The 26,042-nt window shown below is 38.6% G+C and overlaps 2 protein-coding genes and 1 pseudogene across 8 annotated transcripts; 2 read left to right on the forward strand and 1 right to left on the reverse strand.

The window, feature by feature from the left end:
- Positions 1–71: 71 nt before the first annotated feature.
- On the forward strand, positions 72–5,282 carry MRPS18C (mitochondrial ribosomal protein S18C). 5 transcript variants are annotated; one of them, XM_007167930.3, is made up of 6 exons: positions 249–520; positions 1,287–1,342; positions 3,275–3,358; positions 4,410–4,467; positions 5,022–5,081; positions 5,166–5,282. In XM_007167930.3, exons 1-6 carry the CDS (start codon positions 421–423, stop codon positions 5,240–5,242), a joined length of 435 nt encoding a protein of 144 aa, XP_007167992.1. In that variant the 5' UTR covers positions 249–420; the 3' UTR covers positions 5,243–5,282. The 5 variants fall into 5 exon arrangements, 4 of the variants coding, with proteins under 4 accessions (XP_057402658.1, XP_007167992.1, XP_028018810.1 ...); XM_057546675.1 differs by adding an exon at positions 72–206 and having other exon boundaries at positions 308–520; positions 4,410–5,282; XR_009008349.1 differs by having other exon boundaries at positions 4,410–5,081.
- ABRAXAS1 (abraxas 1, BRCA1 A complex subunit) lies at positions 2,333–26,042 on the reverse strand. Of its 3 annotated transcripts, XR_009008348.1 has the most exons (10): positions 25,854–26,042; positions 23,685–23,775; positions 19,578–19,614; positions 15,004–15,070; positions 13,083–13,276; positions 12,199–12,318; positions 11,130–11,214; positions 8,010–8,124; positions 7,098–7,631; positions 2,333–2,754 (listed from the first exon to the last, which is right to left on the reverse strand). XR_009008348.1 is itself a non-coding variant. In XM_057546673.1 (9 exons), the coding sequence occupies exons 1-9, from the start codon at positions 25,938–25,940 to the stop codon at positions 7,195–7,197; spliced, it is 1,233 nt and encodes a 410-aa protein (XP_057402656.1). In that variant the 5' UTR covers positions 25,941–26,042; the 3' UTR covers positions 5,254–7,194. The 3 variants fall into 3 exon arrangements, 2 of the variants coding, with proteins under 2 accessions (XP_057402656.1, XP_007167997.1); XM_057546673.1 differs by lacking the exon at positions 2,333–2,754 and having other exon boundaries at positions 5,254–7,631; XM_007167935.2 differs by lacking the exons at positions 2,333–2,754; positions 19,578–19,614; positions 25,854–26,042 and having other exon boundaries at positions 5,254–7,631.
- On the forward strand, positions 19,768–20,606 carry LOC103003152 (E3 ubiquitin-protein ligase RNF138-like; annotated as a pseudogene).

A 26,042-nucleotide genomic window follows, 5' to 3' on the forward strand; every position in this document is an offset into this window, starting at 1 on the left:
GGGCCCTGACCGAACGTCGTTCCGCGTGACCCAGCCGCCAAACCCCAGTGAAGGGGTGAGCGCAGCAACAGGGGGAGGGTAGCAACAGGCAGAAACTGCGCTCGCCTCTCCATCCACCTTTGAGAAGGATCACAAACCAATTGTCGGGGCTTTGGGACCGGAAGCGGAGGCACAGACGCAGGAGCCCGCCCTCTCTTCGTCCAATCGTAAGTGTCCCAGCTTGCGGCGCGGCAAGAGGGAGAGGAGAACGGGAAGGTACTGCGCAGGTGCGTAGAAATCGCCACCTGCTCTTTCCTTGGATTCCCAGCGTTCGCCTTCGGAACCTTTGAACCGAGTACTTGGGCCAACAGGGGAAGCATACCGGAAGTGACTTGTCCAGACGATTTGGAAAAAGGAAAGGAAGAGGAGGAGCAACGAACCATGGCAGCTCTGGTAGCCCTTTGCAGTGGGCTAGGAAGGAGAACGTTAACGCACTTCGTAACGGCTGCTGTCTGCCTCACAGATTCTGGGACTCATGCAGGTAAAGTCTCCATATCCTAGGTTCTTTTATAGCATTGCAGCCGTTTGGCTTAGCCCTAATTAGGTCGGTGGAGTCGTCACTGTTAGCTAAAGGACTCCGGTGTCTAGGCAGTTTTCTCCAAGGTAAATGGGAATCTGCAATGGCCCGTAACTAGTATTTTAAAGCTGAAGAGGGCGTGAAATATCGCCAAGTACTTTTTTTTTTTTTAATGTACGAGGGGAGTTATGGGGTGATTCTTAAAAAGAGGCACGGACTTGCCCAAGATCTTCGGGTAGACTTGGTAAGGAAGGAGCATTTTCAGTCACCTAGCAGCAATTTCCAGATGTCTGAGGGCCCAGATCTGGGCGAAATTGTGACATGGGCCCTGGAATCTATCATTTCTGCACTTTTATCTACTTTGTGCTTCTCTGTAAAGAATCTTTTCATTTTCCCTTTGGTATGACAATGCCTTTCAGTTTGCATTAAAATCTGTCTCTACTCATGGAGAGAAGGGAATATAAATTTCCGGAACAGATGGGAGGTTGTATGGGTGGGGATATATATGCCCTTTCCCCAAAGCCCCAGAAAGCACATTTATCCTAAGTCTAACTCTGCCTCAAATCTGAAGACTTTTAATCTTCATTTAACCTTGTTAGTATAATGAATATAAAACCTTTCTTTTCTGTTATGTCCCTTAATTCATCTTGCCTCCACAGAAGCAAAATCTTTCCTTAGCTGCTCAGCTAACAAAAATAATTAGTTCGTTGCTGTTTCTGTTTAATTTCAGTGCTGTGGAGAAGAAGTTGTTCACAATATAAACAGGTAACCAGCAATGAGGACCTGGTAAGAATTTTTTTCTTCCTTTTAATAAGGCATTTGCAAATACGACCAAGTTCTTATGTCTTTGCTATCTGAATAGAGTGCAGCTGAAGGACAAAAAACAATTAAGATGATAATCATTAGTCTGAGTTGGAAAATTATAATTGAGTAGTTACTTAAGTGAACTTTGAAGTAAGAGAATCCCTATATTCCTAGCAGGAAGCATGGCTTCTGTAACACCATATTTTGCTTCCTAGATATGTGCTTTGGGAATTTAAGAAGGTAGTTTTGGTGCATGCAGTAATTGCAGAAAACCTAACAAAGGGATTGTACAAAGTTTACATATACCTTGGCTCTCTTCCTCATTTCAAATTCAATTCTGTCTTCCTCCTATTCATCACTTTGGTTGGGTGGCGGCTGCTTTAATAAATGTGGGATCAAAATTAAAGTTTTATACCAGGACATTAAGTACAGTCTCTTCTAAACTGTAGATGTATTTTTATGGGTTTCAAGTACTATCACTGGACTTGGGCAGTATAGGTTTTCTTGCTACATGCAAAGATAATTTGACACTAATCAGACCACATAAAGCACTTTGCACAGTGTAGAGAAGGAACACAGTCATTACAGGTAATGAATGTAAACTGGATTAAGAACATTTGAGGAGTTGGAAAAAAACAGAAGAACCCCTTTAGTCCCTCTGAGCGTCCATCTCGGTCATCTAATTCACACCATAGTCAAGAGAGTAAAGGAAATTACTAGAGCTCCTCTTTAGGTCATTAAACCCACTAAGACTAATGAAAGCTATGGGCTCTCCCAGAAAAAGGCACACAGTCCCATTTATTTGAAATTTTGCATACAACTACAGCGGTTCAGGGACTTCATAGCCATTTCTACATTAAGAATCTGTATACTGGAGACACCTAAACTGATTTTAGGAGGGAGGCCTTGTGATAGAAGCATTAGAGGCAGTAGCGAAAAAAGAAAAACGAAAAAGGCTGACACAAACTTACAAAACAGTCTGGGGCCATAAAATTGTAGTCAAAGAACCTGATAGTATTACACTAAGCCTTGTCTTTTTTTATTTTATTTATTATTTTTGGCTGCTTTGGCTTTTTTTTTTGTTGTTGCACACAGGCTTTCTCTACTTGCTGCAAGCAGGGTCTACTCTTTGTTGCGGTGTGCGGGCTTCTCATTGCGGTGGCTTCTCCTGTTGTGGACCACGGGCTCTAGGCATGTGGGCTTCAGTAGTTGTGGCACACGGGTTCAGTAGTTGTGGCTCGCAGGCTCTAGAGTGCAGGCTCAGTAGTTGTGGCGCCCAGGCTTAGTTGCTCTGCGGCATGTGGGATCTTTCCTGGACCAGGGCTTGAACCCGTGTCCCCTGCATTGGCAGGCGGATTCTTAACCACTGCACCACCAGGGAAGTCCTGCATTGTCTTTTTACGAGAAAAATAGTGATTAAAACATCTAGAGAAATATGGGGATGGATTTAGGGATTATAATTTAAGAATTGCATATGGTATCTGTTGTGCTTAAGTTTTTCTTGATTTAAATCTGAGAATTTTTAGTCATCTACAGTCTGGACAAAGCATTTGAGGAGAGAATCATTTATCGAAGATTTGAATTTTTTTTCCCCCTCCCATAAGTCCTTTTTTCTCCAAAGATTGTATTTTATCCCAGAATCCTCCTCCATGACTTAATTCCTCCTTAGCCAAACTTAAACAAGACATTTGCACAAAATATGTTTGAGTACACTGAAACCTTTAAAATGGTGAATCTTTTTCTGAAATACTCGATTTTTCCTTTACAAGCCTAGCTGTTGTATTCTCTTTCACAGTAAGAAAGGTACAACTAATCCCTTGGAGAGATTTAAACGTGGTAACCTAAGATTTTAAGTTTTTTCGATTCAAAGTTAACACAAACTATATTACCATATTTTTTTTTCCTTTATCCTAGCCTGTTCCAATGGAAAATCCTTATAAGGAGCCTCTGAAAAAATGTATCTTGTGTGGAAAACGTGTAGATTATAAGAATGTACAGGTGAGCTCTGGTTTTACTTCACTATGATACTTGATTTTGGGATTTTGGCTCCTTTATTAATACAATAGAGAAGCAAGTCAGTTTTTATAACAGGCTTTGTGTAGGGTGACTGTTTTAGCAACTTCATAATTTCAGATCTTGTTATACTTCTTCGTATCGATACAAGGCATCTCTGTTTTATTCAAATAAGAGCCCCTTGGCTGTCCCTCATTTACTCTTAATTCAGCTTAGCATTCCTCTTTTTTCTTTGCCCAAAATGTCTTTACAGTAGCTCACTGTGGCAGTGATTCTCAGTTGGTGGAGTTCAGTAGTTTGGGAAAAGCTCCTCTGGTGAAGTTGATCTCTGTACCTCACCACCAATATTGCTATTTCAAATGTAATTTTATCTGTTGTCGAGCACTCAGCAAATTAAAAGTGGCAAATTTAGGGGAGAGAATGGTGCTGGAGCTAAGTATACTGACAGTAGTATAAAGTGATAGCTGCCTTGGTGGGAGAAAACCCAAGGAATTTTAAAATGCAACGTATTAGGATTATGCATAGTGCCTAGAATGATGCCTGGTACATATAAAGTGCTAAAGAATTTAAATTAATAAAACATAAATAACAGCAAACGGCCTGATGTACCTGTGCATCTTGAAGACCTCATTGTAGTCTGATATTATGTGACAGCCTATCATGATAGATGAAATGTTTTGTACCTTGTTATAAAAGCAACAGTATTTGAGAAAAGTTATCTGTGGAAAAGTCAAGAAAACAGCTTTAGCACTGAAAGAATATACTCATTAATCTGTTGTATAGGCTTTTTTGACACACTGGATAAGAGATTTCAACTTTAGTGATTACTTTAGTTATTTAAACAGATGACCTATTAATAGAATGAACATAATTGTGTTTTTATTCATATTTTTGAAGTTTGTCTGAAATGTATTAATAAACCTTTACATAACTTGAAGGTGTGGAATAAGGTTTTTTTTTTTTATTTACCATTCAAGATTGAATAACAAGTGTATTAATGTAAATTTTTTTCCTTTTCAAATATAACTCAAAACAGCTTTTATCCCAGTTTATTTCTCCATTTACTGGATGCATTTATGGAAGGCACATAACAGGTATTTTGTTTTCTATATATTATAGCAACTTAAATGTAGGTAAGACTTATATAAAGTTACTTCTGTTATTTAAGGAAACTGGCAGATTTTCAAATCTACAAATTATTATGCTACAAATTACTATGACACCAGATACTATGGGTAGTTTGAGAAAGCCTCTTCTTAGGCCAAAGACATGCAATTATTTTGCATGTCTTCTTATACTCAGTTAACTATAGGCTGACAACATGTAGAAAACTTGGGCTTAAAAAAATTGCTTTGCTGTTTGGGAGTATACTATAATCATCCCCAGGCTATTATTTAAACCAGGGGCCTATTGCCTATAGGCCAAATCGGATCTGCCACTTGTTTTTGTAAATAGCTTAGTTTCCATAGTGTCTGAGCTACAACAGCAGAATTGAGTAATGATGCCAGAGACTGTACGGCCCACAAAGCCTAAGATAGTTACTATCTGGCTCTTTACAGGTTTTCCAGTCCTTCCATGACATAGACAGTTGTTATGCATTTTGATTACTGGCATTTTTTTACGAATAAGAAAGCAATTTCTTTTATAGGTCTTTGTGGGAAGAAACAAAAAGAAATCACAAAAGCAATTAAGAGAGCTCAAATAATGGGTAAGAGCATCTGAAAAACTGAATTATGCTAACCAAAATTTTGCTCATTATCTTTTGTGAAGAACTTTCATTATCTCTTTACAGGGTTTATGCCAGTTACATACAAGGATCCTGCATATCTCAAAGACCCTAAAGTTTGTAACATCAAATACAGGGAGTAAATTCTATAAAGTTATCATCAATAAATTTATTTTACAGTTGTGTGGTGGTAATACTGGCTCAAACTGTAAGATTTAATAACCTTTGAGTAGAGAACTGATAAGCTAAATCTTATCAAACTATAAAGTATTATTTTTTTAAATTCTTAATAATTTGAAATTATATGAGGAAAAAGTGTTTCAGGAGTGAAGTTTCCTCTCCATATCAGAATGTTCATTAAGTAAATCAGATTATTTAAAAGGTTAATACTTGTTACATTTTACATACATATGAATTAGAAAAAGGTACTGTGGGATTTTCACTTATATCTGGCCCCCAAATAGCTCATACAGCATACCACTGATAATGAGATGTTAAACATGGAAGAGATGACTTATATTGGAATTTTACTTTAGGCCCAGATTCTGTGTTGTAAATCGTATTGTAGGGATATGGGTGCGGGAAAGTGGAATGCTTATATAATGTACAAATCCCACATGACAGGGTGTGGATCTGAAATTGCTAAGGAAGATTTTCTAACAAGTAAATAATTATGCCTGGCTAGGACTATGGGTCTTCCCTCTGTAGAGATGTTACGTGGGGATGAACAGTGGTGCTGTCTGTCACAGGACCTAACATTTACTCCTGGACTAGTCTATCATGAACTGGTAGTATCCGTAAATAAACCGATCCATAGGCAATCTGTTGTATCATCTTCTCTTACTCCAGTGATACAAACTGATGGCCAAAAGATGGAGAATAACTGAGAAAAAATATCCTACAAGGATTCCTTTCCTCCTTTTCATTGAGTACCCTGAAAGTTGGGACATCAAACTTAATTATTTTAAAATTAGGGTTCAGACTGAACCCCATTTCCTCTCCTGCCCTGTGCTTCTTATGTAACTAGTAAAGCAATCCCAACAGCAACTCATTATTTGCACAAATCATCCCTGGTATTATGTGGGCTTCATAAACACCCCATGGTAACTAATGCATGTTAACACATAGATAAAAGATGATAGTTTTTGACACTAGCTATGAATTTGCTCTATCATTTAGGAGATAAGTGATGGAAGAGCAGTGGTCAACATGTGGGTTCAGCATTTCACCCAGTGAGTAAAGCATGAAGGCTTCATGTGATGTGTATGCTTCATGGGAAATTCTGTTATGGAAAGGGCAAACAGAAATAACAAACAGTAAAAGCTCTCTTAACCAAGCTCCACTTAACCAACTCCCTGGATTAAACAGGGGCTTTACATCCTCCTTAAAAATCACATGGAAGCCCATGACTCTTAACCTGCTGAGTTCTACATTACCAAGAGTCAGCTATTTTGTTCCCAGACCTTATCCGTTGTATTTTTGTAGTGATGAATATGAGCATTAAAAAGAAAGTTACAGTTGCAGTGAAAACCAAGTAAATGCTCTGAGAAGACTTGATAAAGATAACTAGCTTTTTTAAAAAAATAGTTGTCAAATTAGGTGTGGTTAGGACAAATAAGATTGGGAATGGAAAATGAAAAAACCTAGTAGCATTTTATACTTAGATTGCTTTGCAAATTTCTTTAAAGAAACTAAAATTGGGAATTATATAGGGTAAGTAATGGGTTTGATTTACATAGGAACTCCAATACATTCGTAAAAAAGTTCCTGGCCCTACAACAGTTTGACAAATGAATGTACACTTCTGCTTTATGTTAAAGTGAAATCTCTGATAGACACCTTATTTATGTATCATTTGAGTCCCACTTAACTGGCCTTTTCACCTAACTAACCAACTGCTGATCCCAAACATATTGCATTACCAGGCTTTGTTCTGTACTCAGATTCTGAACTGACTCAATTTAAAGTACTTCATAAAATAAATGGACTAGAACTTACCTATGTGTTACTGCAAAGAGCTGAACACAGTAAAAACAATAGCCATGTTTGGCTTTACCCTTCATCTGATGAAAAATCTCCTTTTGGCCTAAAAGAATCAAAAGGTAGGAGACTGTGGATATTCACCAGAACCCTTCATTTTCTCAATCTCTTCATCTGTTTCTGGGCTGCTCACTGTGGATGCTTTTTCTTGGTTACTGCTATCAGTATCTGTTTTATATGGTTTGTTCTGTATCTCTAACAGCCGTGACTTCTTGAATTGCCATCCACCATCTGCACCTGAAGCCTTACGCTTAATCATTTGCAGCACACTACCAGCTGGACCAGCTTCAGGAATGTCAGTATATTCCACCATTAGGGTCAGGTTGTCTACCACATTGAGATGGTGGTTGGTATTACAACTACTTTTAGAAATATGTCCATTTTTCAAGGAGATAACACACGAATGAAGAAATTCACAATTGGGAAAAAAGGTCTGTAAAGCTTGACAAAGAAAAATGTTCTCCTGAGGGTCTTTCTGGACATTCTTCTCTCCTAAAGAAACAAACAAATATTTCAACATACAGTATTTATACTACAAAGCTTTTATAGTTATCTATTTGTTAGTAAAGTCAGAGACTTTAAAGAATCATATCAAATTATCTAAATTAAGAGAAATGATAACCCCAAATTTATATGCCACAATATCCTCAGAGAAAATTAAAGTTGTTACATTTTTTAACATCAAGGTAGTATAGCTATAGTAGTGCCATGTTCTTTGTTCAGTGGGATTTAAGAGTATTAATGGAGGTTATTTTTAATCCTAAGGTGAACAAATTGATCAGTTAGTGCAACCAGCTCATCCGTAATTCCAATCAGTGAGAATTTTTCTTCGAAGCACAGAAAGTAGTGATATGTGAACTTTTTACTTACGTGTTGCTTGAATCTGTGCTTGCTTTCTTATTTGAATTTCTCGTTTTAATCTGTTTACATCCTTTAGTAGTTTCTCTACTGCTCTCTCACTATGTTCTACTTTATTGCATATACTCTGGAAAATAAAGTAATTTAAGAGCATAGATAAAGTTCCAAATTGTATACTACAATCTAGGTTCACAAATAATAATAAAACCCTTCATGGTATATAACATCAAATATTTTCCTTTATAAAAATTTTTTTATTTTGCTCTTTTCTGGAGGAACTCACCAACAAGCATTTGTATGGTGCTTCATAGGTTACAAAATGCTTTCCAGATATATTAACTTCCTATTTATACAAAGTTTTATCATTCAAGTTATTTCCTAGATAATACACAGAAATAAAAAACAAAAATATTTAACTGCTTCAAAACAAAAAATACTGTACTATTTTGAGATGCATACTTATTGCAAACATTTAAGAAACTGCCAATAACAAAGTGACTTTCACTATTATTAAAGAAAAACTACTGAAGATTTTAATTCCTGTAAAACTACTTTTGAAAAGCAGAATGGCCTTATGTGTCATCAGTTTTTAAGTACTAATAACCTTTGACTCAGTGATTTCATTTTGGGAATGTATCTTGAATCAGTAACAAAAATTTATATAAGATGACGTTTCTTAGAATAGTGTCAAATCAAAAGTAACTAATTTCCAATTATAATGTAATGGGTTGTTAGAGCCAGTTTTAGAGGATACTTCATGGCACGTCTGCCCAGCCTGTCTCTCATGAACTTGTTCATTCTGCCGTAGGAGTTCACCAGTAACCCTTTCACCAACTTTCACCCTAGCTGACCCAAGCAGAGATAATTACAATAGCCAATTGGCAAATCCTAATCTCTTGAATAGAAGAGATTAAATGCAGAAGCTATAGGTTAGCTCTTTGGTCAGCCAGTGGGTGAATAAACAGCAAGATCTGTAGATACTATGAAGGAAACCAACAGGCAGACACAAAGGGAGAGAGTTAGTTTTTTTGTTTGTTTTTTGGCCACTCCGTGCGGCTTGTGGGATCTCAGTTCCCTGACCGGGGATTGAACCCTGGCCATGGCAGTGAAAGCGCCGAATCCTAACCACTAGACCACCAGGGAACTCCCAGGGAAGGAAGTTCTGATGGCATTCAAGCTCCTGGTTCCAATTTCTTCCTAGAGCTCAGTGGCCTTCTGCCCACAGTTCCTCTCACGTACCTCTACATTCCCTAATTTAGTCCAAGTTGGTACTTTTTTCTTTAATTTATTTATTTTTGGCTGTGCTGGGTCTTCATTACTGCGTGCAGGCTTTCTCTAGTTGCGGCAAGCAGGGGCTACTCTTCGTTGCGGTGTGCGAGCTTCTCATTGCGGTTGCTTCTCTTGTTGCGGAGCACGGGCTGTAGGCGCACAGGCTTCAGTAGTTGTGACACACAGGCTAACTAGTTGTGGCTCGTGGCCTCTAGAGCGCAGGCTCAGTAGTTGTGGTACACGGGCTTATTTGGTCTGCGGCATGTGGGATCTTCCTGGACCAGGACTCGAACCCGTGTCCCCTGCACTGGCAGTCAGATTCTTAACCACTGTGCCACCAGGAAAGTCCCCAAGTTGGTACTTTTCACATTAGAGTTCTAATATACTGCTCTAAGAAATATACTGCTATTAAAAAGAACTAAAATATGGAAAATGCTTAATGGTACATCAAATAAAAATCATGACACAGGGCTTCCCTGGTGGCGCAGTGGTTGAGAGTCTGCCTGCTAATGCAGGGGACACGGGTTCGAGCCCTGGCCTGGGAGGATCCCACATGCCGCAGAGCGGCTGGGCCCGTGAGCCACAACTGCTGAGCCTGCGCGTCTGGAGCCTGTGCTCCGCAAGGAGAGAGGCCCGCGCATCGCGATGAAGAGTGGCCCCCGCTTGCCACAACTGGAGAAAGCCCTCGCACAGAAACGAAGACCCAACACAGCCAAAATCAATCAATCAATCAATCAAACATACGCATCTGATTCAAGATCCTCATTAAAAAAAAAAAAAAAAAAAAAAAAAAAATCATGACACAAATTTCTATGTCCCCATCACTGTCAACAATGTAAAAGCACGTATACATTAGGGGGAAACTGGAGAAAATCGCAAAGTGCAAAGAGTTAAGTTACAATGGTAGGATTCTGGATGTTCTCCTATTTTCTAAAATTCCTGTATTATCATATTAAAAAACAATGCAATATTATCAGTGTGTAAAATGCATTAACCCCATTTCCCTTAGTGTGCTATACTGGTGAGTATGGTGGCCATGGAATACACTACTCAGATCTCCATTTGCAGGAAGCAGAGTTGACTGACAGTTCCAGGTGCCATCTTTTTGGGTCCACTGCTGTGCTTGTGCTTATTTAGGTCATGCTTCCCCTAGGCTGCTCTTAGCCACCGACTGAGCACAGTGGGGATATCAGTATAAGTCTATTCCTGTAGGATGCCTTTGCTCAAAGACTCTCCATCAGCCTGGCTGAAATTTTTCAGGCCTTGCAGTCTAAAGCTCTTCCTACCCAATCATTCTCCTTTCCCTGTCTCCTTCCTCAGGTGTCAAACTTACATTGCAAGTCTCCCTGCCACTCTTGCTCCCTCCCCTCAAGGGACCTGAATGGACACAATGAGGTAGAACTTAGTACTGTGGTAGACTTTTTTCTTCCCAAATATTTGCTCCCTTTTTTATCCTGTAAAAGGGTTATGTATCCCTGCCTATTGCCATGACATCCTCTGGCCAATGAAATGTGAGTGGAAGTGACAGGCCAGCTCTGAGCAGAAGTTCTCAGAGCTGTTGTGAATTTCCACCAGCTTTCTTGCTCTTTTCCCTTTGTCATGAGAAAAGCATGTCCCACAGATGGGCTGGATCCTAGAATGAACATGACATTTAGAACAGGAGCAGAGCTGCAGCCAAGATACAATGTGAGTGAGACAAAACTTTTGTTTTTGTAGCCCACCAAGATGGAGGCCTTTGTTACTGAAGCTAAACTAATACAAAAATTTATGTCTAATCAACTGTCAGGTTATCCCTAAACATATATTCAGTGAGCAATGTGATATGAACTCTATAGCTGATCTTTAAATGTTTTTTTAACTTACCTTTAATTCCTCTTGTAAAGAAGCATACAGTTCATTTATCTTATGTACCTCCTTTAAAGATCCATCTTCTTTAAAAAATTCAGAGCTGTAAAATATTACCATTTCCTCAGGCAAATGTACAGAACTCATTTTAATGATACAATGAAAAATTTATTCGTAGTTGAGGAACAATAGATGATTCTTTTTACTGGCTTTGTAGGGACCGTAATTTTGTCAACCTACTTATTTACAGAATAAGTAAAACCAACCAGAAAACCTAGTTATCTATCTTCACCTCAGCAAACTTTTTAGCCTCCTAAGTACTATTTCCAGGACTCAAAAAAGAGGTTAAGTGAAAACAGATAAAGATTGAAGGGGGGGTGGGTTCTTTCTTGGCAATAGGATCAGTCAATTATTTTACTGAGTTTAAGTCATCATTGACTGAAAGAGGCAACGTTATTTTATATACCACGAAGAAAAAAGAAAATTCTAAGGCATGTTTTGTAAAAATCCCAATTTGAGATAAATGTAAAACTGTGTCTTAGTATCAATGAAATGTGGTATTCAATTTCTATAAGACACTGTTAAGCACTGTGGGAACACAAAAATAAATAAAATCTAGTCCATTATTCTCATAAAGTTTACACTTAGTAAGTATCCTGTAGTACCAGTGTTGTTATTTCTGACATTAATTATTCCCTTATTGCCCACAAAAAAGTTATAGCTCAGCAGTCTACAGTGTTAAGTCTTGGCTAAAGCCTCATTTTTTGTCTTTATTTCATATCCAATCTAATTTCTTGCCTTTAATCTGAACTGCTGCCTTAGAAAATTATTATTTTGAGGCTAGCTCTTTATTCTTAGAATAAATATGTTAAAATATGTAGGCTATACAACAATGCCCCTCTCTTCTGTATTTTATAAATGGACAGGTGCTAGAAGGAAATACTGAGAAATTAAAAGTCTGGTTTACTTGAGTAATGTGGTCATTAGTCAGTTTTCCTTTCATTTTTATTCTTGTGTAATAAAAAAAATTAACTTCAAAAAATGAATAGGAGTTAAGTTTAGTGGGGAAGCAGTTGAGGGATCTCACCTGTGTGTTTTTACTGCTCGACTAAAACCAGTGGACAGACAGGAATCAGATACAGTTTTATAACCCAGTTGTTCAGACATGCCCAAATTGGCCACCACTAAAGGTATCCTATGAAAAAGTCTGAAGAAATAAAATTTTTAAAAATAAATTTAAAATAAAGTGAAAGATTAGCATCTACTTATTAGTATATAGACTACCTTTCCCCTACAAGATTAAAAAAACAAAACCCCATTCCTTACTACTTATCCATGAAAGAATTTACTGACTTGAGGCAAATAGCTTTTAAAATGTGTGAAATGTGCATAGTGTAAGATAACTGTGAAAAAATACTTTAATGGTTATTTTAACTTATCACCACATGTAAAAATAAAGGCAGTATTGTTGCGATTCATCCCATCTTTCATGAATGATAAAACTACTCTTCCTTGGTACTCTTTTAACTTCATTCTCATACTCCATGAAAATGTTGTCTATATAACCTGCGGGGAGTCCTATTAACTCATCTTGGTGGATCATCAAGAACCACCCTGCTTCCTGGCAGAGGTTAGAGAAATGCTGCTCGGGTATGCAGGCTTCACTTCTACATTATATTCCTTAGCAACCAACACCTAAAGCATGCATGTTTTTTCCACCTTATGGTAAATAAGAGCAAATCCTCAGTGCCAGAAACACAAGTCATCATTCCATACTGGGCTTCTAACTTCCTTATCTGACCTTCATTTTCCCATATAAAGAACCGATGGTAAGAAAGGCTAAAAAGGGTTATTGTGACAATCTAATGCAACAATATACGAAAATAGTTGGTAAGCCATAAAAAGTACAATAAAAATATTGAGTACATTTTTCTGTTAGCTGAGAACAGCCAGTGACTGGCCAACATTTACCCTTTCTGAGGTTTATATAAGGCATGCTCCAGCCGATGAGTAGAGCAGCTTTCTGTTATTATACTCGGTGTTAATAACAGAAAAACAAGTTCCTGGCTTGAAAGATGCTGCTGTAAGTTTTTGTGAAGCAGTCTCTCTCTGAATGTCATGATCTGGTCTGAATGACGTCGGAATTTATACCAACCAACCACATCCTGAAAGAAAATATAGAAAAACATCAGGTGTATACCTTAATGGTTACAGTTATTATGTATCTTACTGTCATAATCAAGCAGTAAAACTGGCAACCTTAAAAATGGCTTTCTTGGGACTTCCCTGGTGGCGCAGTGGTTGGGAGTCTGCTTGCCAATGCGGGGGACGGGTTCGAGGCTTGGTCCGGGAAGATCCCACATGCCGCGGAGCAGCTAAGCCCGTGCGCCACAACTACTGAGCCTGCGCTCTAGAGCCCGGGAGCCACAACTACTGAGCCCACGTGCCACAAATACTGAAGCCCACGCACCTGGAGCCCATGCTCAACAAGAGAAGCCACCGCAATGAGAAGCCCGCGCACCCTAACGAAGAGTAGCCCCCGCTCGCCTCAACTAGAGAAAGCCCGTGTGCAGCAACGAAGACCCAAGGCAGCCAAAAATAAATAAATTAAAAAAAAATTTTTTTTAAATGGCTTTCTTAGTATTTACCAAGATTTGGGGCCTATATTAAACAAAACGTACACTTAAGAATACACTTTACCTTTTATAAAGCATGCAAACTGACTTGCAGTTAAATTACTTTCCATTCAGTTACCAGGCTACAATTTTATTCAATATAGATTAAAGAAAATAAATTCTTAACTTCCTCTAGTTTCTCTTATGGCATTTACTGTCTTAACATTTTAACCCTTAGTCAAAATTTAAATGAAGAAAACACCAATGAAAACTAGTTAACTTCCTGTATGGATACTTGGTGTGCTAAGTAAGTAAACTGAACCCAATAGCTTTTAATTGAAATTTATATGGGAATGTTATCACCTACCCCACAGAGTTGGTTCCAAGATTAAGATCATATTAAAGGGTTTTGTAAACTATAGCATGCTAAACAAACGTGTTGTTAGTATTATTTATTTATCTTTGGCTGCATTGGGTCTTTGTTGCTACGTGTGGGCTTTCTCTAGTTGTGGCGAGCGGGGGCTACTCTTCGTTAGGGTGTGCGGGCTTCTCATTGCAGTGGCTTCTCTTGTTGCGGAGCACGGGCTCTAGGCACGCAGGCTTCAGTAGTTGCAGCACACGGGCTCAGTAGTTGTGGTGCGCAGGCTCTAGAGCGCAGGCTCAGTAGCTGTGGCTCACGGGCCTAGTTGCCCCGTGGCATGTGGGATCTTCCCGGGCCAGGGCTCGAACCCGTGTCACCTGCATTGGCAGGCAGATTCTTAACCACTGCGCCACCAGGGAAGTCCCTCAAAAAGTTTTAAGAAGAAAAAAGAACCAAGAAAAAATGTATTTGGAAAAAAAAATCTATTTTGATCATTCAGCAAGTTTTAACTGAACACCAAGTGGGCTACAGAGGATCCAAATTAGGTGCTGTATAGGAAATCATCCCTGCACTAGGAAAAATAGCAACTTGTAGCTAAGTAAAAGAACAGCAATGGATTAAGTCCTAGAGTACGTGGTACTGGGAAGGGGTATGGTTAGAATGTAGAAGAGGATGAGATCAATGTAAATCAGAATAGTCAAGAGGATGAGAACAAGATGAAGATTTTTAATGACTAGCTTTGCTTTCAGGGAAACCCCTTTGAATTTCTGGAAAGAACAAGCCTTTCCTCACCTGCTTTACATAGGACATTGTGAAGACAAATGCTGCTTAAAAGTTCTGTCAAAGTATTACATGTTTTTATGAGCTGAAAATAATACATATAATACAAAAAAAAGAAAGGTAAATCAGGGAATACCTTTTTGACACTTGATAATATTTTCTTCAGCGCTCGCTCATTTACTTCACCAGAAGAATTATAAAAGCTGTAAAAGCCAAAATTAAAGGCATTTCAAATAAGCTAAAAATATGAATGATTTTATTAGCACTTTTAATTGTAGTTACTCCTAGCCCAACTACCCAACCAAAATCCATATACTTACTTGCCTGTTAGATGAAGTTCTAAATTAAATAGGAGAGAAAGTTCTCAAATTAACAGACTTAAAGTGGTAGAAATATGCGGTCCATAAGCAATGAAAAAGGAAAAGGAGTGGAGGAACTTTAAAGGATAAGTTTGCGTACCACATTTTTTTTTAACCTAAAACAAAACAAACTCTCCATTAAATACAGGTATTTGTAAGTTCACATAGCTAGTTCACAATTTACTCATTAAAACTTTTTTTTTACAATTATGATACATACAAAAGAATGTAATGTGAGTAATGAAGCAGCACAATAACAAAAAGACAATTTATTCATTGCTAATTCCAAAAGCTATTCTTTTCTTTTATAAATTTATTTATTTTATGATTTTATTTATTTATTGTTTCTGGCTGCGTTGAGTCTTCATTGCTGCACGTGGTCTTTCTCTAGTTGCGGCGAGTGGGGGCTACTCTTCGTTGCGGTGCGTGGGCTTCTCATTGCGGTGGCTTCTCTTGTGCAGCATGGGCTCTAGGTGCGTGGGCTTCAGTAGTTGTGGCTCGTGGGCTTAGCTGCTTCACGGCATGTGGGATCTTCCCGGACCAGGGCTCGAACCCGTGTCCCCTGCACTGGCAGGCGGATTCTCAACCACTGCGCCACCAGGGAAGCCCTCCAAAAGCTATTCTTAAATTAAGAGAAGTGCTTTAGGAGTTGGTTGTTTTTTGTTTTGGGGGGTGGGGGGAGTGGAGGATAGGTATTGGTTTAGTTTAGTGACCTCTGTTCTGTAGTTGGAATGTCTAAGATTTAGGGAGAATAGAAAAATAATTCTAAAAGATTCTAAAGCATTTACTTTCAGCTTTCTTTCCCCTCCAGGGATTGCAAATAATATTCTCCTCTTTTTAATATTCATCAAGATCAACAATATTCTTTTCTATGATGAAATATCTATTATGCAAAATCTTTGACAAATACTATTCATTGTAATAGGTTTTTACTGGTAATTCTAATCTACACACTGAAAAAATTTAGTTACATAAAACTGGAAAAAACATATCCTAATAGGCAATATATTTTTTCCTGTTAACTTACAAAGTGTTCCACCTACCAAAGGGGGATAATTCAGCTCATCGAACAGATCCTTCCATCTTACCTATTTATTCCAACATGAAAAATCTAAATACAAGAGTTTATTCCTTGTAAATTGATACAGCCACTATGGAGAACAGTATGGAGGTTCCTTAAAAAACTACAAATAGAACTACCATACAACCCAGCAATCCCACTACTGGGCATATACCCTGAGAAAACCATAGTTCAAAAAGAGTCATGTACCAAAATGTTCATTGCAGCTCTATTTACAATAGCCAGGACATGGAAGCAACCTAAGTGTCCATCGACAGATGAATGGATGAAGAAGATGTGGCACATATATACAATGCAATATTACTCAGCCATAAAAAGAAATGAAATGGAGGTATTTGTAGTGAGGTGGATGGAGTTAGAGTCTGTCATACAGAGTGAAGTAAGTCAGAAAGAGAAAAACAAATACAGTATGCTAACACATATATATGGAATCTAAGGGAAAAAAAAAAAGGCCATGAAGAACCTAGTGGGAAGACGGGAATAAAGACACAGACCTACTAGAGAATGGACTTGAGGATATGGGGAGGGGGAGGGGTGAGATGTGACAGGGTGAGAGAGTGTCATGGACATATATACACTACCAAATGTAAAATAGATAGCTAGTGGGAAGCAGCCGCATAGCACAGGGAGATCAGTTCGGTGCTTTGTGACCACCTAGAGGGGTGGGATAGGGAGGGTGGGAGGGAGGGAGATGCAAGAGGGAAGAGATATGGGAACATATGTATATGTATAACTGATTCACTCTGTTATAAAGCAGAAACTAACACACCATTGTAAAGCAATTATACTTCAATAAAGATGTTTAAAAAAAAAAAAGTTTATTCCTGTGTTTCTCTAGGATGGTCCACTCCTGAGCTCCTCAAACTGGGACATAATGCAATACACCAGGGTGTATAAAACAACAAGATAAAAGTGCACATCTTCTGTGCAAGCACTGATTTTTATGTAAAGCTTCTGGGAAGGGGGGCAGTTTTTTTTTTTTTTGTAGAAATAGATATACTGTACAGTAGAATTCATGTTAAACTGTGCAATTTTTTTAAAGTGACTTTAAGTTTTAGGCTTCAATGGGCTGTTTTCCAGATTCCCCCTAGATTTCTGAGATAAGGGAAACAGTGTATTTCAGTGGAAAACTTTGCAAACAATGTATCAGAGCAGGATTGACAAACTTTTTCTATAAAGGGCCAGATAGTAAATATCTTAGGCTTTGCTGGACAGGCTCTGTTACATATTCCTCCATTGTTCTTTTTTTTTTTTTAACTCTTAAAAAATATATTAACTATTCATAGAGGTCCATATAAAAACAGGCCATGGGGCTGTACTCTGCCACCCTCTGTATCAGAAACATAAAACTGGTTATTAAAGCTTATCCAGCTCGGACTCCATGAAGTATGGTATCAGAAGACTTTGTTTTTAACATATTCCATCTACATCATTTAAAACAGTTGCCCCCAACCTTTGTGGCACCAGGGACGGGTTTTGTAGAAGACAGTTCTTCCACGAATGGGGGTGGGGGGTGATGGTTCGGGTGGTAATGCGAGCGATGGGGAGCGGCAGATGAAGCTCTGTTCACTCACCGGTACCAGTCCGGGGCCCAGGGGTTGGGGACCCCTGATTTAAAACAAGAAAGAAACAGCATAGTATTATGCTGTTGGATTAGAGCTCAAGAATCCGGATTCTTCTACTTTTGCCCTACCACTAACCAATTCTTCCCCCCATCCCCTAATTTTGTAAAGCTAAAAAGCTGAGGGACTTCCCTAGTGGTGCAGTGGTTAAGAATCCACCTGCCAGTGCAGGGGACACAGGTTCGATCCCTGGTCCGGGAAGATCCCACATGCTGCGGAGCAGCTAAGCCCGTGCACCACAACTACTGAGCCTGCGCTCTAGAGCCCGCGAGCCACAGCTACTGAAGCCCGCGTGCCACAACTACTGAGTCCGCGTGCCACAACTACTGAGCCTGTGCACCACAACTACTGAAGCCCACACATCCTAGAGGCCGCTCACCACAACTACCGAGCCCGTGTGCCACAACTACTGAAGCCCGCGTGCCTAGAGCCTGTGCTCCGCAACAAGAGAAGCTGCCGCAGTGAGAAGCCCACGCACTACAATGAAGAGTAGACCCCACTCGCCACAACTAGAGAAAGCCCATGTGCAGCAACGAAGACCCAACGCAGCCAATAAATAAATAAATAAATACATAAATACATAAATAAATAAAAGGCCTAGGTATGGGTTTCTCATCACTGGATCAGATGGCTTCCTCGGCTCTAAGACTCTATTAATTTGGTCTAATTATTTAAGGTAGTTTCCAGAAGGTATTGAATCACCTTTTTTTTTTTTTTTTACTTTCCCTCCTTAATCCATTGCTGGCCCAGAGTCCCTCAAGAAAGTACTTTTTATGAGTCTCCATCAAGAATCCCTCATTCAACAGATATTTTTTATACACACTGTCTATTAGGCAATATAGGAGCTATGCCCCTTTCTGGTATAGCAGTTTAAGACCACACTAAGCCTTCTGTCACACCTACCAATGGTGTTTCTCACCTTAACACTATGTTCCATGGCAACTCTTACACAACCTTAGAAATGGTACATACAGTGTGACTGTAAGACAGTAATGCTGATTTTTCATGTATGGTTTATATAAATCATAAAGCTATTTCACCAAAACTACACCATGTTGTTTATGGTTACAGTTGTTTGCTTTATGAAACATCATTGATTTATGTACTTTTCTATGTAAATACCTCAATAAAAAGTTTTTAACAATATCATAGCCTATCAGGGCTAAGAGTAGTACTACTATCTGTAGGACTATGAGTACAAGTTTCCACCCTGGAAAAGTAATAGGAAGCGGGTTAGATAAAGAACCTAACCAGTTAATAGACAAAAGGTAACATTAAAAAATATAAGTGAAGAAACAGATGATAAAATAAACTGGAATAAAAAGAAAAAAGGGCTGCTGTTGATGTATGAGAATGTGTTGCTGAGTTTGTAATATGCGATGAGGTGACTGGGTGGCAGAAGGAAAAGCAATCCTCAAGGTAAACTGGTACCTGGGAGAGGCAGTGAAGACCAGCTAAAGGAAGCAGATAAATACAGAGAAAGAACTATTAGGGTTGAAATGAACAGGTGAATTTTCAGGTACTTAAAAAAAGTCTTTTCATTTTAATCTGTACCACCAGGTATAACTAAGATACTTTGTTAGTTTCAAAAATTCACTTGCAGAGAATAATTTTCACAATGGATCATTCACTTACTCTTACTACTCACCTAAAAAGCTGATAGCATGGAATGTATTTCTGAATGTCTGGAAAAAAAGAATTTTTAGTTATGATTACATTAAGTATCATTTGAATGACATATATTGAGCACTTCATGCCAGGATGTACTTTACCATTATTTCGTTTATTCCTCACAACAAACCTATGAGACAGATGTTATCACTCCTTCCACTTTAAAGATGAGGTAACAGGCAGAGAGATGAAGTGGCTCACCCAAGCCAGTGGTGGAGCTAAAATTCAAACCCAGAGCCTCACTCATAACTACTGATAGAATGCTATACTCCTTCTAAATAGGTTTAGTAATGGCCACACAAAAGATTAAGTCACAGTTGCTATAGTCACTGAGTTCTGAAATGGTTATGCTGTAATTTTACCCAACTGATAAAAAACAGCTGCTAAAGGAATTATCTTTTGTTATTCCAACTGGTTCTTTCATAAAGGATATGTCAATGTTAATTGTAGACTAAAGAAAAAAAGTCCAACATCTCTGAAGAGGTGAGTTTTATTCTCCTGTCAATAAAAATAATACATCTAAAGACATCTAACTTCTGGTTGCTGCAGGTGCTGTGCAAACATTAAATTCTATCACAAGACATCATTACAAATCATGAAAGTATCAAGATGAATATGATGTTTCCTCTATCATCCCAAACTTTCAGATCCCTCAAGATTCAGTAGGGAACAGTGAAAGGAGACATTCACATATGATCACACAGAAAGTCATCAAGACAATACAAATTCTTCTAGGCATCCCATCTTTATGTGTCCCTGTGTCAACAATCAAATTATGTCAGACAGCATTTACAGGATCACTGTAGCAGTAATCACCTATTTCAGATAATTCCTGTGACTATGATGTTCTCTTCCTTGGGGAGATCCTACCCAGAGTACTAGCAATTTCATTTGTCACCTAAATCAAAGACATCAGTTTGATTATGGAGAATTTGTGAATCTTCATCTAGGTAAGGAATCCCAATATCAAACTGCTGTTGAAGAATCTTTTCAAGTAAACATCTGAAGGATGCAGACATCTTTGCATCTTTGTACATGCAAAGGCCATCTTTAAGGAGAAAACTACATGAAGTCACCATTTCAATAACTTGATATGTATATAAAGTTATTGATATTATACTATTATATATATATACTATTATAAAAGTAATTCAGGCTATTAAAAAAATTGGAAAAGTGATCATCCTCTTCAGATATTTTTCTTCTAGCAAATATATGTTACCCTCAGATAAATCCCTCTGAACAGAAACAGTCTTTAACTGATAACCGGCCAAACATAATCTGGTGTAGATAAGGCACAGTATAATAAAATGATGAAAATCTCATTAACCAGAGCAATGTAGTAATTTGTAGATCTTGCCACCTGTTTTAAAGTAATCCAACATTTTAAAATAATTTAAGCAAATACTTAAGTGCAACTACAGCACTTGCCAGATACCTTGAAGCTTAGCACTGCTCCTAGCACAGTGGAGTTGCTCGATAAATGGTTGCTTATTTAAACTCCTAAAATATGTCAGATACTTTGGGCAGCACACCAATTACAATTAGGGAAAAAAGACTTACTAAGGGCTTGCTTTTAAAGCTCATGTGTGAGCAGAAAGAAAAACATTAAGAAAATAAAATTACAAACAATATAAACGTGTAACACATGACAAAAGGCCAGTTTCCTTAAGTTATGATACAGCATTACACATCAATAAGAAAAAGCAAAATAGCCTAGCAGAAATACAGTCAAAGCATGAACAGGCCTGTTCTTTTCAAATAAAAAGGTCTCCCCAAAAGTCAAACACATAAACACTTAACCTCATTTGTAATTTAAAAATGCAAATTAGAAAGGGGGAGGGGCAAGATGGGGCAGGGGATTAAAAGGTACAAACTACTATACATAAAATAAATAAGCTACAAGGATATATTGTACAGCACAGGGAATATAGTCAATATTTTATACCTTTAAATGAAGTATAATCTATAAAAATATTGAATCACTATGTTGTATACTTGAAACTAATATAATACTGTAAATCAACTATACTTCAAAAAAAAGAAATGCAAATTAAAATGGTTTTTTTTTTTTTCACTTATCAAGTTGGCAAAGATTAAAAGATTTGATAATACCTAATGGTGATAAGGGTAGGGGGACCCTGGCACTTTCACATATTGTAGAGGAGTCTAAGATGACATGACTCTTCCAAAAGGTAATGGCCTACCTCTAGGAATTTTGCTTTCAGATATACTCAAAGGCACAAAGATATATGCACCATAAAATGTGCATTGTTACATTGTTTTGTATTAATAAAAAAATAAAAAGTCATCCATAGCTGGTTAAGTACATTATGGTACATTCATACAATGGGAATACGAAGACATCAGAAAGAATGACAAACTATACACATTCATACTACTCTGCACTAATGATATCTTGGAGATATTTATCCATGTATATAGTATGATCCCACTTATGAATACAAAAATACACATACATTTATATGTGTGTATTATGTGTAGTATTAATGAGTGAAAAAACACTCATGATACCAAGTCATTGCCACAGAGGTGACTTTAATAAGTGAGTTAAAATTTATATGTTTACTTTATACATATATGCTAAATTTACATATATACTTCCATTTTTACCTTTTTAAAGTAGCAAACAAAAAGTACAGTATGAGTGTAAACTGATATAATCTTTCTGGAAAGCAATTTGCTAATACAGATCAAGAACCTTAAAAATGTTCATACCCTTTGACATTTTAACACCATTTCCAGAAATCTACCTATAATAGGTGTAGAATATTTATGTACCAAGATGTTCCCTGTAGTATAATTTATGATAATGAAAAACTGGAAACAACTCTGATTATAATTTATTTATTTAAAGGACAGCTAAAATCACATACAGTCATAAGAGTAAGACCATAGAGAATAAAATGCAGTTATAAGAAATAATATTTAGAGGATTATTTACTATGAGAAAATGATGACACCAAATTTTTTATAAAGTATACCACCAATTTTGTTAAAAAAAATATATATGCTTAGAAAAAAAGTGCATATGTTAGAGAATCAGAAAACTCCCTATGTATTTTAAAGCTCCGTTTCCCTTTTTTTCTGAAAGAACAGCTGCCACCAGCTGCAGCTGCTTCACCACCCACTTCTCAAACCCTCTGCAGTCTGGCTTTTTCCCCATTACACTTCCGAAATTATGTAAGGTTTCCAATTATTTAATCACTGAGTTTTTTCAGTTCTCATCTTCCAACTTTTCTGCAGCATTTTACATTTCTGTTGAACCTGTTTTATCTTTTTTCTTGGTCTTGCTTATTGGTTCTTACTTTTGCTGGATCATCTTTCTGCCACTCACATATACACAGGAGCTATTTCATCCTTCTTTCCCCACAGTAATCTTAATCTGCTTCCTATGTCTCATATTGTTTCTTGCTTTAGACTAGGGCATAGCCATACTTTAACTGAGAAATGAGTGCAATATATTCCTTTAAAATTTGATTTCTGGGACTTCCCTGGTGCCGCAGTGCTTAAGAATCCGTCTGCCAATGCAGGGGACATGGGTTCGAGCCCTGGTCCGGGAAGATCCCACATGCCGCAGAGCAACTAAGCCTGCGAGCCACAACTACTGAAGCCGGCGCGCCTAGAGCCCGTGCTCCACAACAAGAGAAGCCACTGCAATGAGAGGCCCATGCACACCAACGAAGAGTAGCCCCCGCTGGCTGCAACTAGAGAAAGCCCACACGCAGCAACAAAGACCCAATGCAGCCAAAAATAAATAAATAAATAAATAAACAAACAAATAAATAAAATTTAAAATTTGATTTAAAAAATTCATACCTATTTCTGGTGTTTTTGTTTGTTTGTTTGTTTTAGTTTTTGGCCGCACCACGCGGCATGTGGGATCCTTAGTTCCCCGACCAGGGATGGAACCCGCACCCCCGTAAGTGGAAGCGCAGAGTCTTAACCGCTGGACCACCAGGGAAGTCCTGATATCTATTGCTTAATAATTTAAAAAGTAATTTATACTGACCCCTTTCAGCATAAACTATCAAAATAGAAGACACAGAAATAAGTGACTCACCAATTGTATAAATAACTTCAACATCATCCATTTGAGAATCAGTTATGCTGTTCTTCGCTTCACCTTTCACTTCCCCAAGGAGAAAACCTTCCTATGAGGATAAAAATAAGCAGTATATGGAATACACTGATAGAATTACCAATTTCAGTCACTTAACTAACCAGTATTTCCCAAGAATTTTACAACACGTACAAGCGTGTGTTACCAGCTGGAGCACACACAAAAGAAAGGCTAGGTGCATTCCAGTTTACCTGGGCAACATAACCAGGTTAAAAAACACGAGTAGAAGAGATTGTAAATACCGCTGTGACTTTAGCACTCTTGGAAGTATAAAAGGCTTAAAGGCAGAAATGAGAACACAATGTTCAAGGAACAAGGAGTAGAGCAGTTAGCCTGAGAATAGAAGCCTCCCATCTGTAAGGAAATCTTAGGTAGCTATGAACAGCACCAATAATGGACCATCCTGAATGACTGGCCACGGAGTCTGGATTAATGGCACATGCTTCTGGGAGTCAGTGGAGGCTTCTGAGCTATGAAATGACACAGGATGGGCTTTTAGATTAAGAATGTGCACAATATCAAAGACCTGTAATTCAATATTAGAGTCTGCTGTATAAAAGAGGAGCTGTGAGCCCTGGTTCTTTTTAAAATGCAGGCATTTTGCCACAATAGTGGTGAGCTCTTTGAGTTTCAGAGAATTCAATTATTTCTCTTGGCACATTTAGAAACCCAATGAGCTTGACAATGAATTTTTTTATCGTCTTTATAACTTCTTTAGTTAAAAATGGTTTTTTTTTTTCATTAAAAGAAGAACACAAAAGCAATGTTTCCACAATGTGAGTCTTTGCTGGAATCAAAGGGGAACAATCCAGAACTCTACTCTCTAGCGTTCTACACAAACCCCTGGAAAAGAGACGATGCGAGTACAGCTCTCCATCAAACTGCCTTTTAAGGACTTCAGGAAAAAGATCAAAGGAAGAGTCCGCTCTAACACTACGGTACTTTGCAAGTGCTAATCCTTTAAGCTACAGAGGACTTACAGTCCCACTCTGGTTATGTTTACACTAAGGTATTCCAAAGTAATTTCTACAGCCACACACATTTTAAACCATCATACATCTGCTCTTTGCTAGGTGTTAATCTACAAGCGTATTTAAAATTGCATACATGAAAGACAGCAATCCCAACCTTATTAGGACTGCGCCAAAAAACTATTTTGGACAAGGCAAGCCTTTATTATAAAATGAAGGGCACAAAATTTAGCAGAAATCACTAGGTTTTGTTCAGTATGATATTCTCTAAACCGTATTAGCAAGTTACTAAGCACTTACTCTAGGACACTACTTCTCAGATTCAAAAGTTTTACAGTGTTTTTAAATTTCATACAAATGAAAGTTTTTAAAAATAGGTACTGTATTTTTTTTAAAAAACTACTTCACTACTTAACTTCATCTAGAGGTTCTGAACCTAGGCAAAAGTGTGAAATAAGCATTTAAATATCTAATATTTCAGGATAAATTTAAATGTTTAAATTACAACCGAAAGCATCCGACAAGGAACTAGCTCAGACCTTACAACTTAATAAATTTGATACCAATGCAAACAAAAGTCAGCTATCCAATATACGAAATTAATCTTCTTCATCTACTACGATTCCCCCCAAAATAGCCACTGGATGCATCATTTCTCATTCCTTTACAAGCCTTCCATTTCAACAAACGTGCACAGTAGCTGCTCTGCAGGGGAAAATTGAGTTGTCTGCAAAAACCACTGTGGGTAGTTAGGAGAAAGTTAACCGGCAACCTTCCCAGCGAGCGGTAGCGGGAGAGCGCGATGTGAACCTTCTATTCCTTCACAACCAAGCTGAACCAGAAAAGGGGGACTACTGAAAGAGAGAAATGCGGGCGTGCGGGACACTGCGGGCGGGGCGCGGAAATAAACACTGGTTGCGAGAGGGAGGGCTAACCCTGGAAAAGGCTCACCGCCCGGAGGCACCTCCGGGGCCGCCCGGGAGCGGGAGAAGGCAGCCCCGACTGCACAGAGCCGGCGCGGCGGCGTCGGGAGCCCGCAGGCGGGACCCGGGCAGCGACGGCCGGGACGGCGCCCGCGCGCACGCGCGCGGGTCCTTTTCCGAGGCGACGCCAGATCCCGCCCCGGTTCTCGGCTCACCGTGTCCGAGTCGGTGTTGAGGTGCTGGAAGGCGAGGGCGCCCAGCACAAAGCCAGAGAGCACTGCCGACGTGCTCTCGCCCTCCATGTTTCCGCCGCCGCCGCCGCCCTGCTCGAGCGGACAGGGCTCGGGCGGGCCGCACCTGGCCGGGTCCTCGGCGGAGCGGCGGCGAGGCGGGGCCGAGCGAGG

Source organism: Balaenoptera acutorostrata, chromosome 5 (assembly GCF_949987535.1).
Source record: "Balaenoptera acutorostrata chromosome 5, mBalAcu1.1, whole genome shotgun sequence".
Classification (NCBI taxonomy): domain Eukaryota; kingdom Metazoa; phylum Chordata; class Mammalia; order Artiodactyla; family Balaenopteridae; genus Balaenoptera; species Balaenoptera acutorostrata.